Here is a 14,055-nt window from a genome sequence, read left to right on the forward strand (position 1 = left end):
TCCTATCCAAGCACCTGTCCTAGTGTCTTGAAACATCAAAATAATCTCCACTTTACTCCTTCCTCTGGCAACATTCTATAACCCACCATGTATGCTCCGTGTCCCTCAGTCCCTTTCAAATCATTACTCTCACCTCAAAACTGAGACTTCTAGTTTCAGGTTCATACCACATGATATAGGAATAGATTAGGCCATTCAACCCATCACATCTGCTCTGCCATTCAGAACTCCAAAGGAAATGGGCCAATGACAATTTTTCTCATGCAAAATATTTCAGTAACATATGGGTCTAGAGCAGTAACTCTCAACCTTCCCTCCCCACCTTAACCAATCCCTTGTTAATCACAGAGAACCAATGGCATAGTGGAATGAGAGTGATCATGAGCTGATCCATTCTGTCACTTAGCCCCCACTCCCCTTTCTTCTTCCAAGAACCTTTGATACCCTATTTAGATACCTATCAATCTCTGCCTTAAATACAGCCAACGACCTGATCTCCACAGCCACACGTGACAGCAAATTCCAGAGGTTCACCACTCTCTAGTTGTGCCTCTCGTCTTGGACTCCCCTACAATGGGGAACAACCTTGCCACATCTACACTGTCCAGGTTTTTCAACATTCAAAATGCTTCTATGAGGTCCCCCCCATTCTTCAGAGCTCCAAGGAGTGAAGTCCAGGAGCCATCAAACAGTCCTCATTATGTTAATCCCTTCATTCCAGGAATCACTCTTGTGAATCTTCTCTGAACCCTCTCCAATTCCAGCACATTTATACTCTAAGTGAGGCCTCACCAGTGCCTTATAAAGCCTCAACTTCACATCCCTGCTCTGGGATTCATCTACACTGGGGTATTGGCAAGGGGTGGATGGCAGGATGGGAAGCTATGATTATTTACCTCGATGCCCCTCCTGATTTCTCAGAGAAACCTGTACAAGGTCATCTTTCAGTCTTCTCCACACCAGGTAAAAGTTCCAACCTCTACTCACAAATCAAAGCTTCCAGCCTGAGTAACATTCTTCTGCACATTTTCTGCACCTTCACCAGATTTATAACATATCTGCTTTAGCGAGGTGATCCAAACTGCACTACTTTTTGTGGTCTCACCAACTGCCCGTTCACTAATTGCCTGTACAACAACCTCCCTGCACAGACCAATGAAGACACACATGTATCACCAGTTTCATGGAATTGTACTCCTATAACCTCAGATCTTTGTTCTACAACACTGAGCAGGTCCTGTCTGGTTTAACTTACTAAAGTATAACACCTCACAGCTGGAGTTCAGTTCTATTTGCCATTCCTGGACCAACTTCCCCAGTTGTTGTTCACAAACTTCACTATTCACTGAGGAGAACGTTCATCTCCTTGTGACCCCTACCATCAAGCCAGTTCTGTATCCAATCAATCTGTTCACCCTAATTGGACACCAGGCCAGCCTACCATGCAGGAGCTGTTAGAGCCTTTCTAAAGTTCTCAGAGAAAGTCTACCACCTTGTCCTCAAGCTTTTCAACCATTCCTCAAAAAAACTAATCAAGATTGTGACACCATTTCCCCCCACACTCAAAGCCATGCTGACTATTCTCAATCAGTCCTCAACTTTCCAAACACAGGTAGATGCCATCTCTTATCTCATCTAAAATCCCTCCAATAACTTATCCACAACTAATATACAGGCCTGTTGGTCACCTTGTTTGTTTTTGCTGCTTCTTTGCCCCCCCCCCCCCCCAGGAAAGCTGGAATGGGCAACAAAAACATGGGGGCATATATAATACTCAGTCCTTTTCCACAACCACCCCCCCAAATATTCTAGAACTGAAACATATGGGTTCAGGTGAGAGGGGGCCAAGGGGCTTTTTTCCCCACTCAGAAGCTGGTCCAATTCTGGAATGAACTGCAACTGATGTACAAATGCCTTTTGAACAGATATCTGCTTAGAAAAATGTGGGCCGTAAGACCATAAAATATGGGAGCAGAAATAGGCTATTCAGCCCATCAAATCTATCCCACAATTTAATCAAGAGTTGATCCATTTTCCCCACTCAGCCCCACTGCCTGGCCTTCTCCACATAACCTTTTATGCACTAGCTAAAAAAGAACCTATCAATCTCTGCCTTAAACACACCCAATGACCAGGCTTCTACAACTGCCTGTGGCAACAAATTCCACAGATTTACCACCCTCCAGCAAATGGGACTCACTTGTTTAGCACAGACAGGTTGGGTTGAAGGGTCTGTTCTTCCCCAGTGAAACCCAAGACTAACCCAGCAGGACAGAGACAAAACACACCCAGCTGTACAATATACACACTCCACCTTCTGCCTTTATTGATGCTCACAGGCTGCAGCCCCTCTACTTGGCACTGGTGTACTTGGTGACTGCCTTGGTGCCCTCTGACACAGCATGCTTTGCCAGCTCACCGGGCAGCAGGAGCCGGACAGCAGTCTGTACCTCCCGGCTCGTGATGGTGCTCCGCTTATTGTACTGGGTCAGCCGCGAAGCCTCAGTGGCAATCCGCTCAAAGACGTCGTGAACAAAGGAGTTCATGATACTCATTGCCTTGCTGGAGATCCCAGTGTCAGGATGGACCTGCAGCAGGAGGGAGACAGTGTCAGCCAAACAATATCGTCCAACAAGCAAAGTACCCAGAAACATTTCCAGCAGACCCCACAGTCTTAGACACCTCCCTTGGTTCCCAGTGGTTTTCTCCCCAGCCTGCAATAGTGTCAAGCTGGATGCACAGACTGCCTTGTATCTCCCGTGAATGCTCCCAGTCCACCCACGTCAATGCAATGGCCAAGAAACAGTGCTTCTACCATCTCAGATGCTTCAAGGTACTTAATACAGATAAATGTGAGGTGCTACATTTTGGAAAGGCAAATCTAAAATCTAAATAGGTCATATACATTGAATGGTAGACAACTGAGGAGTGCAGAGCAACAAAGGGATTTAGGAGTTGTGGTAAATAGTACCCTCAAGGCTGATACTCAGGTAGATGGTGTGGTGAAGAAGGCATTTGGAATGTTGGCCTTCATCAATCGGAGTATTGAATTCAAGAGTAGGGAGGTTAGGATGAAATTGTACAAGGCATTGGTGAGGCCAAATTTGGAGTACTGTGTACAGTTTTGGTCACCAAATTATAGGAAAGATATAAACAAAATAGAGAGAGTGCAGAGAAGGTTCACGAGAATGTTGACAGGATTTCAACGTCTGAGTTACAGGGAAAGGTTGTGCAGACTGGGGCTTTTTTCTCTGGAGCGTAGAAGATTGAGAGGGGACTTGATCGAGGTGTTTAAGATTTTAAAAGGGACAGACAGAGTAAATGTGGATAGGCTTTTTCAATTAAGAAAGGGGGAGATTCAAACTAGAGGACATGGTTTAAGATTGAAGGGGGAAAATCATAAGGGGAACATGAGGGGAAATTTCTTTACGCAGAGGGTGGTGGGGATGTGGAATGAGCTTCCGACAGACATGGTCGAGGCGGGATCATTGGTTACATTTAAGGAAAGACTGGATCGTTACATGGCTTAGACCATCACACACCCTTTGACTCCATTTATTACTGGTTTCAGTGTACATTCTGCCCCGGCCCACACTGGAGGAACTGAGCATTAATTAACAGCACATGCTGCTGCCTTCCCAATCACTGTAGGAGACCTAATCAGGCCAGCCTGAAGTCTCTAACAAACTACCAGCAAAACGTCACATGCAAGACCACCATGAAGAATGCCTATCGAGCCATACCACAATCACACTCCGGCAAGTCTGATCACCTGGCTGTACTAAGCAGAGATTCATCGGATGCAAGGATCGACAACGAGATAAACAACAGACTCGCCAAGGCAAATAGCGCCTTTGGAAGACTACACAAGAGATTCTGGAAAAACAACCAACTGAAAAACCTCACAAAGATAAGCGAAAACAGAGCCGTTGTCATACCCACACTCCTGTTCGGCTCCGAATCATGGGTCCTCTACCGGCATCACCTACGGCTCCTAGAACGCTTCCACCAGCGTTGTCTCCGCTCCATCCTCAACATTCATTGGAGCGACTTTAACCCCAACATCAAAGTACTCGAGCTGGCAGAGTCCACAAGCATCGAATCCATGCTGCTGAAGACCCAACTGAACTGGGTGGATCACATCTCCAGAATGGAGGACCATCGCCTTCCCAAGATCGTGTTATATGGCAAGCTCTCCACTGGCCACCATGACAGAGGTGCACCAAAGAAGAGGTACAAGGACTGCCTAAAGAAATCTCTTGGTGCCCACTGCCAGTGGGCTGATCTCACCTCAAACCGTGCATCTTGGCGCCTCACAGTTTGGCGGGCAGCAACCTCCTTTGAAGAAGACCACAGAGCCCACCTCACTGACAAAAGACAAAGGAGGAAAACCCAACCCACCAATTTTCCCCTGCATTCACTGCAACCGTGTCTGCCTGTCCCGCATCGGACTTGTCAGCCACAAACGAGCCTGCAGCTGACGTGGACTTTTACCTCTGAATAAATCTTCATCCGCAAAGCCAAGCCAAAGAGGACTAAGCAGAGACTGAGGACCACAGGACCAGTCGTAAAGATGGTGAAGTTGTGGTCAAGGGAGGCAGTGTCTGCAGGACTGCTTTGAATTGCTGGACTGGACCATATTTAAGAATTCATCCTTCGACTTTAACGAATATGCAACAGGTGTCACCAACTTCAAGATCTGCATGGATGAGTGTGTGCCCATGTACAAAAACCAGGTGTTCCCCAACCATAAGCCCAGGATGAATCAGAGAATCCGCATCCTGCTGAGGGCGAGAACAAGGGTATTTAAGGAAGGGGATCGAGATCTGCGGGAAGCCATCTCCAAAGCAAAGTAGCAATTTCAGAGAAAGCTAAAGACAGATATGCCAGCTATGGCAGGCTATTATAGCCTACAAAGCAAAGGTGAACACTATAGATGGCTGTGATGCCTCATTATCAAATGAGCTGAACACCTATGCCAACTTTAAGAACCAAAAATGCCATGAAATGTGATGTCTGAGAATGATATCAGAACGTCATTCAAGAGGGTGAACCTTAGCAAGGCATCAGGCACTGATGCCATACCTGGGAGGATACTGAAAATCTGTGCCAACCAACTAGGCAGTGTTTAGACATTTTCAATCCCTCATTGCTGCAGTTAGAGGTTCCCACCAACTTCAAAAGGGCATCAATCATCCCAGTTCCCAAGAGTTGCGTGAGCTGCCTCAATGACAACCACCCAGTAGCATTAACATCTACTGTGATGAAATACTTTGAGAGGCTGGTCATGGCCAGAATGATCATATACTTAAGCAAAGATCTGGACCCACTGCGATTCGTCTATCGGCACAATCGCTCCACAGTAAATACAACATCGCCGGCTCTCCACTCAGCTCTGGATCACCTACAAAAAACAGCAATTTATACATACGGCTGGCCCCTCAATACCATTGGTCAAGAAGCTACAAACTCTGTACCACACTCTGCAACTGGATCCTTGACTTTCTCATTGGAAGACCACAGTCAGTACAAACTAGAAACAACATCTCCTCCTCACTAATCATCAACATGGGTATCCCAAGGATGCATGCTTAGTCGAATGCTCAACTCATTATACACCCATGACTGTGTGCCCAGGCACAATTCCAGTGCCATCTACAAGTTTGCCAATGGCACCACAGTTGTCGGCAGAATCATAAGTGGCAATGAGGACGTGTACAGGAAGGAGAGGAGATAGATCAGCTCGTTGAATGGTGTAACGACAACCACCTTGCGCTCAATGTCAGCAAAACCAAGGAGATGATTGTGGACTTCAGGAGGAAGTCAGGGGAACACCACCCAGTCCTCATCGAGGGCTCAGTAGTGGAGAGAGTCAAGAACTTCAAATTCCTGGGTGTCAACATCTCCAAGGATCTGTCCTGGAGTCTCCACATCGATGCAATCATGAAGAAGGCTCGCCAGCGGTTATACTTTGCAAGGTATCAGAGGTATGTCACTGAAGACTCAAACTTCTACAGGTGGAGTGGAGAACATTCTGGCTGGTTGCATCACTGCCTAGTATGGAGGCGCCACCTCTCAAGACAAGAATAAACTCCAGAGGTTTGTTAACTGCCTGCAACATCACAGGCACCAGACTTCACTCCATCGAGGACGTCTACACAAGGCGGTGTCTTTAAAAAATAAAACAGCAGGCCTTTATTCTCAAGGACCCCCCCACCAGCCAGGCCAGGCCCTCTTCTCTCTGCTACCATTGGGGAAAAGGTAGAGGAGCCTAAAGATTAGCACTCAATGGCACAAGGACGGCTTCTTCTCCGCTGTCAGATTTCTGAATAAAGATGCTGCCTTACTTTTCATGCATTATTTTATTTTGTAAAGCAAAATTGAGATGGTTATAATATGCATTTTGCATTGTGATGCTGTGGCAAAACACTGAATTTCATGACTTGTTCATAATAAATCCCAATTCCATTGCCTTGGAAAAACTGCCCACATATTAAACTTTAATGAAGGTTCAAGCTCAAAATGTTGGTTCTGTATCTATCTTTGCTCTATAACCTGCCGAGTTTCTCCAGTGTTGCATCACATTCTCTACAGATTTTCATGTTTTACTCAAAACCTTTTTATTTACTTCTGAGTTAATTTTGATCCTACCCCTTTCAGAAATGGTTGCTTGTAGCGTTATCACAGTCGCGTGGCCTCATTACATCGTAATATCCAGGCGTACGGAAAGTTTGCACTTCATCGAAGAATTAGGAATGGGATGCAAGCTTGAGATCCTTTTCTTTGAATTAGTCTTAATTCATCTCATTTTATCTATTTCTTATGTCTGTTTAAATTATCATTATGGAAATCTCAATGCAAAGTTGTGCAAAATGTCTATTTGTTTTATCAATGAATTAAAGCTACTTAAGGCTGAAGCTATGAAGTTTGATTTATTGGATTAAAAAGATAGTAATTTGGAATATTCCGAAGATGACATTTGGAAATTGGGAAATATTAGAACTTGGAAAGTATTGTCCATAACTTCCTACCCCTGAACACACTCTTCACCCTCTCCCACCAGGAAGTAGGTTCACAAGTGTGAGATCACATGCCAGATTTAAAGCTAGTTTCTTTCTGCTGTTAGACTCCTGAATGAACCCCAGCATAACACTCTGCTGCCTTTGCTCCATCCCAACTGATCTCTTTGCAACTCTGCACTTTTACACTGTCTCACTTGTGCTATGCATGCAATGTCTAACTAGATTGCTTGCAAAGCAAACAATCACTGCAGCTTAGAATGTGACAAACTTGAGCTCCAGCCCATCCTTTCTGACTGGAGGAGAACAACTGTAATAGATGGACACTATACGATTAACTTCATTCCCCAGGGTTAGTGTTTGCCCAACTGCTTCCCTCCAACTTCCTCAATTACCCAGGAGATACACAAATGCAGGTTACCAGCATCAACTCCACTGCCAATCCCGCCCACAGTGATCAGAATCTAGAATGAACCCCACACTATGATGCTGCCCTTGCTTTGTGCCAACCAACCATTCTGTTCCACTTTAATCAGCTCAATGCAACTGAGAGTGAACCTGCGAGATTACTCAGAAGACTCCTTTGCACTGTTGTGGTGAATCTAAGCCAAGCTGCCCATCTCCCCTCTGGCGAGCCTTGCTGTACTAACATTGGCTGTGCATTATCTCAACTGTTAGGACACTCCCCTGGGGTATAACTGTGTCTGCACCCACTGTCTTTCATTATTGCACCACGAGTTTGTTAATAAAAGCCATAATTATTGTTTGACCACATCGTCTTTGTCTACTTCATCAACTGGCACTTCAACTGTACAGGGTTGGATAATTATCTTAAACACTTCAACACTTGCAAGAAAGCAGAGTTGCACGATTTTACAGTGGCTCTTGAGTTATGCTGGCCAAACACAAACCTCACCTGCAACCCCCGTTAACCCTCAAGGTGGCAGTGATCTGCCTTCCTGAGCTTATGGTGTTTCAATTCAAATAGAAACATGCAAATTATTTGTATGTATTTTGGATCACTATGTAATATGCTGTTTGTGTAGGGGGTACTGTGAGTGTACCATGGTCCAGAGATGTGTTAGGTTATTCATCTACACTCAGATGACAAATTTGAACTTGAAGATATTCCCAGCACTTGACTCATTGACAGGAATCCAAATCTGGACAGAGCAGCTTGGAGGTGATGTTTGAGGGGACATTTTACCTGGCAGTCAACAATTCACGTTGGAACCCTTACAACCATAGAACATTACAGCCCAGTAACCAGCCTTTGGTCCTTCTATTCTGGGGGTGAGGGGGGTGGGTGGGATTAAGATAAAGTCTGTCCAAATCCAGCTGTTCCAGTCCTCATAATCCTGAAACCCCAACATTGATGTGGGTTGAGCAGACTAACTCGCTAGGAGAGGAAAGGGTAGGAGTGGTTCTGTATCTGTTCAAAATTCCAGCTCCACATCTCTTAGCTTTGGGGTGGGGTGTTGCTGTCAGTCAGTAGTCAGAGCAGGGGGCATTAACTACAGCATCCACTGGGGCTGGGAGGAGGGGGCATTAACTACAGCATCCACTGGGGCTGGGAGGAGGGGGCATTAACTACAGCATCCACTGGGGCTGGGAGGAGGGGGCATTAACTACAGCATCCACTGGGGCTGGGAGGAGGGGGCATTAACTACAGCATCCACTGGGGCTGGGAGGAGGGGGCATTAACTACAGCATCCACTGGGGCTGGGAGGAGGGGGCATTAACTACAGCATCCACTGGGGCTGGGAGGAGGGGGCATTAACTACAGCATCCACTGGGGCTGGGAGGAGGGGGCATTAACTACAGCATCCACTGGGGCTGGGAGGAGGGGGCATTAACTACAGCATCCACTGGGGCTGGGAGGAGGGGGCATTAACTACAGCATCCACTGGGGCTGGGAGGAGGGGGCATTAACTACAGCATCCACTGGGGCTGGGAGGAGGGGGCATTAACTACAGCATCCACTGGGGCTGGGAGGAGGGGGCATTAACTACAGCATCCACTGGGGCTGGGAGGAGGGGGCATTAACTACAGCATCCACTGGGGCTGGGAGGAGGGGGCATTAACTACAGCATCCACTGGGGCTGGGAGGAGGGGGCATTAACTACAGCATCCACTGGGGCTGGGAGGAGGGGGCATTAACTACAGCATCCACTGGGGCTGGGAGGAGGGGGCATTAACTACAGCATCCACTGGGGCTGGGAGGAGGGGGCATTAACTACAGCATCCACTGGGGCTGGGAGGAGGGGGCATTAACTACAGCATCCACTGGGGCTGGGAGGAGGGGGCATTAACTACAGCATCCACTGGGGCTGGGAGGAGGGGGCATTAACTACAGCATCCACTGGGGCTGGGAGGAGGGGGCATTAACTACAGCATCCACTGGGGCTGGGAGGAGGGGGCATTAACTACAGCATCCACTGGGGCTGGGAGGAGGGGGCATTAACTACAGCATCCACTGGGGCTGGGAGGAGGGGGCATTAACTACAGCATCCACTGGGGCTGGGAGGAGGGGGCATTAACTACAGCATCCACTGGGGCTGGGAGGAGGGGGCATTAACTACAGCATCCACTGGGGCTGGGAGGAGGGGGCATTAACTACAGCATCCACTGGGGCTGGGAGGAGGGGGCATTAACTACAGCATCCACTGGGGCTGGGAGGAGGGGGCATTAACTACAGCATCCACTGGGGCTGGGAGGAGGGGGCATTAACTACAGCATCCACTGGGGCTGGGAGGAGGGGGCATTAACTACAGCATCCACTGGGGCTGGGAGGAGGGGGCATTAACTACAGCATCCACTGGGGCTGGGAGGAGGGGGCATTAACTACAGCATCCACTGGGGCTGGGAGGAGGGGGCATTAACTACAGCATCCACTGGGGCTGGGAGGAGGGGGCATTAACTACAGCATCCACTGGGGCTGGGAGGAGGGGGCATTAACTACAGCATCCACTGGGGCTGGGAGGAGGGGGCATTAACTACAGCATCCACTGGGGCTGGGAGGAGGGGGCATTAACTACAGCATCCACTGGGGCTGGGAGGAGGGGGCATTAACTACAGCATCCACTGGGGCTGGGAGGAGGGGGCATTAACTACAGCATCCACTGGGGCTGGGAGGAGGGGGCATTAACTACAGCATCCACTGGGGCTGGGAGGAGGGGGCATTAACTACAGCATCCACTGGGGCTGGGAGGAGGGGGCATTAACTACAGCATCCACTGGGGCTGGGAGGAGGGGGCATTAACTACAGCATCCACTGGGGCTGGGAGGAGGGGGCATTAACTACAGCATCCACTGGGGCTGGGAGGAGGGGGCATTAACTACAGCATCCACTGGGGCTGGGAGGAGGGGGCATTAACTACAGCATCCACTGGGGCTGGGAGGAGGGGGCATTAACTACAGCATCCACTGGGGCTGGGAGGAGGGGGCATTAACTACAGCATCCACTGGGGCTGGGAGGAGGGGGCATTAACTACAGCATCCACTGGGGCTGGGAGGAGGGGGCATTAACTACAGCATCCACTGGGGCTGGGAGGAGGGGGCATTAACTACAGCATCCACTGGGGCTGGGAGGAGGGGGCATTAACTACAGCATCCACTGGGGCTGGGAGGAGGGGGTTGGGGCTGACCCTACTGCCCATCAGGGCAGGGGAAATTGGTTGGGGGGGGGGGGAAAGCAACCTCAACATTGGCCAGGACAGGGAAAAGGCTGTAGGGGCAGGGGGAGGGGGGGGGGGATGTACCTCACCATCAGCCAGGGCAGGGGAAGGAGGCAACCCTGCTATCAAACCCAGAGTGGGTGGGAAGGAGAGAAAAAAATGGTAGAAATCCCAGCATCAGGTATTCCACCATAACACCAACTCCAAACATCCCATCACAGAACAGCCTGGTCCCAGGCCCACTGGTTACAGCCCAGTTACCTGTTTGAGAACCTTGTAGATGTAAACTGAGTAACTCTCCTTCCTCTTTTGCTTGCGTTTTGGTGCCTTCCTGACACCATTAGCAGTAGCTGCCTTCTTCACCAGATCATTAACCATGGTCAGCCCCAGTAAGCCACCTGACCCACACAGCAGAAGATCACTCTCTCCAACACACACACAAGAGCAGCTGCTGTCAATCCAGCCATTAAATCCAGTTTCATTTCCCTCCAGCTCATTAAACAATTGACCATCTTGAAATCACACACCTCACAGGGTTGGACAGAGGGGAGAACCTCGTCAGTTCACATCAACCAATCCCCATTGAGCTCACAAGTGCCAGGGTGGTGAGGGCTGGCCCCAGGGAAAGCAGAATGGCCACAGGTGAAGCCAAGGCAATTAATCTGGTGACAACAGAAGGAACAAATCCTCAATTAATTCCCTAATTCTAATTAGCAAGTGTTGCCAAATGTTTTTTTTTTCCTCAGGGTTGAAGGCTGTCCACAGAACAGAGATATGGAGGAATTTATTTATCCAGAGGGTGGTAAATCTGTGGAATTTGTTGGAATGGGCAATAGTGGAGGTCTGGTCATTGGGTGTATTTAAGGCAGAGATTGATAGGTTCTTGATTAGCCAAGACATCAAAGGTTATGGGGAGAGTCCAGTCAGTGGGGCTGAGTGGGGAAAATGGATCAACTCTTGATTAAATTGTGGGATAGATTTGATGGGCTGAATGGCCTATTTCTGTTCCTATGTTCTTAGAGTCCTACCTGCCTATTGAGGGCTACATCATTCCTTCTCCACTTCTGAGATCTTCCTTGGTTCTGATGAAAGCTCTTTCATCTGGAGGACGAACTGTTTTTCTCTCTCCTCAGTCACTGGCTGGCCTGTTGAATATTTCCAGTAATGCCTGCATTACATACAAGCCAAGTAATAATCATTATCCTCTCCCTTGAACTGAGGGAGCCGATAGGGCTCTGCCTCGATAAGGCACCAGGTCTCACCTTCACTTCCATGGATGCCACCCAACCCACTGAGTTCCTCTGGACTGGGCCTGTGAATGGATGCACCAATTACAGATTGTCGAGGAGGACTCCCAGCCTCCTCATTCCCCCACATGAGGTACCCAATGGGGCTGAGGTGCAACCAGACCCAAGGAAGCAGCCACTCAGTCTGATAGTGTCAACATTGGAGTTCACACAGAGACCTGGGGTGGTGTCAGAACACAACCTTCTGTAGACATCCCCACAATCGGTTGTCGCCAACCATTGGGAGTTCTTTCCCTATAAATGGGACGTGTTCCTATTGGATAAACCTCTTCATGGTTTGCTCTGACCCTGTATTTTGGGGAGGGGGCTGTTTTTTAATTGGTCACTGAGACTGACTTGTGATGCACTAATTTAATTTCAAAGATCAGCTTGTAAGCACTTGTCTGTACCTTCATGCTTCTCGATCAGTTTTGATTAGACTCTCTCTGGGAGTTGGAATTGGGTGAGAGCAGGCCATATAGTTCCTTAAGCATTTTCTATCATTCAGAGAAGCCACCCATATTTTAATTCCATCCAGTGCTCTTGTCTCAGCAGAACTGTAGTGTCGTGGTCCATCGATGGGTCCAGAGATCATCAATCCAGGGACATTGCTTCAAATCCCATCTGAATTTAAATTCAAGGCATTAAATAGATAAAGATTAGCTCTCCTAGGTTCAAAAAAAGTTTCTTTCTGAAGCTGTTAAAACCAGGAGACTGCAGTTGTTGGAGAACCGGAACAGCACACAATGTGCTGGAGGATCTCAGCAGGTCATGCAGCATCCGTGGAAAGCAATGGGCAAACCATGTTTTGGGCCTGAGCCCTTCTTCAGGGGTGTGAAAGATCAGGCAAACAAAGGTGAGGGTAGGAGGGGGAGGGGGAAGATGCTGGTGGGAGAGGGAAGGAAGGAAATGAGCTGAGATGTGATAGGAGGAGGGTTGATTGGAGGAAGGAAAGGATGTGGAGTTGGAGGAAGAAAGGAGTGAGTTAGCAGGCAGGAGAAAGAGAAGGAGAGGAGTGATGGGGAGAGAAAACAAGGGGAGCATGAAGGAGAGAAAGGAGAAGGGGTACTATTTTTCTCCATTAGGATAAGGCAATATTTATGTAATAATACAGACAATGTAATAGAATGTTACAGCACAGAAAGCAGGCCCTTCAGCCCTTCTAGTCTGTGCCAAACTATTATTCTGTTGAGTCCCAGTGACCTGCATCCAATCCATAGCCCTCCATTTCCCTCCTACCCACAAAGCTGTCCAAATTTTTCTTATATGTTAAAAATTAATATTACTCAAAACTGCCTTCCACCTGCTGTAAAGCAGACAAAGAGTCACCATTACTATTGCCCAGTGCTCCTTACCAAGACATGGCTTAATGATGGGTGTGATTGGGAGCTGGATGCCCAAGGGTACACAGTGTAGAGGAACGATAGGCAGATCGATAGAGGGGGTGAAGTGGCCTGACGGAAAGCAATGATATTAAATCACTAGAAAAAAGGGACAAAGGGTCAGAAGTGGTAGAATTAAGAGTTAAGAAATAACAAGGGTAAAAGGACCCTATTAGCAGTTCTACTCAGGCCCCCAAACAGCAGCCGGGAAGTGGGCAACGAGTTACAGCTGGAAATAGAAAAAGTGCGTCAGGAGGAAAATGTCACAATAATTATGGGGGATATTAACATGAAAGGGGATTGGGAAAGTCAGGAAGGTTCTGGATGTCAGGAGAGAGAGTTTGTGGAATGCCTACGGGATGGCTTTTTGGAGCAGCTTGTCGATAAGCCCACCAGGGGATTGGCGGTTTTAGATTGGGTGATGTGTTATGAACCAGAGGTGATTAGGAACTCTTGGGGAGTAGTGATCATAACATGATAGAGTTCAGTTTAAAATTTGAAAAGGAAAAGCTGATATCAGGTTTGTCAATATTTCAGTGGAATAAAGGGAATTACAGTGGGATGAGAGAGGAACTGGTCCAAGTTGACTGGAAAAGTAAGCTCGATGGAGGGACAGCAGAGCAGAATTGGGTGATTTTTCTACAAGAAATAAAGAAAGTGCAGGATAGATATATTCCACGAAAAAAGAAAA

At 47.9% G+C, this 14,055-nt stretch overlaps 1 protein-coding gene across 6 annotated transcripts in view; it reads right to left on the bottom strand.

Moving 5' to 3' along the window:
* LOC138755880 (acid-sensing ion channel 2-like) overlaps window positions 1-14,055 on the bottom strand; it is a 151,084-nt gene that overhangs the window by 95,143 nt on the left and 41,886 nt on the right. For 5 of the 6 annotated variants that reach the window (XM_069922629.1, XM_069922633.1, XM_069922628.1 and 2 more), the window contains exon 2: window positions 2,420-2,588. In XM_069922629.1, coding sequence (XP_069778730.1) covers window positions 2,420-2,588 — 169 coding nt within the window. Of the gene's footprint in view, window positions 1-2,419; window positions 2,589-11,724; window positions 11,833-14,055 lie in introns of those variants that run through there. The other variant, XM_069922631.1, reaches the window with a different exon arrangement.

Source organism: Narcine bancroftii, chromosome 2, assembly GCF_036971445.1.
Source record: "Narcine bancroftii isolate sNarBan1 chromosome 2, sNarBan1.hap1, whole genome shotgun sequence".
Classification (NCBI taxonomy): Eukaryota; Metazoa; Chordata; class Chondrichthyes; order Torpediniformes; family Narcinidae; genus Narcine; species Narcine bancroftii.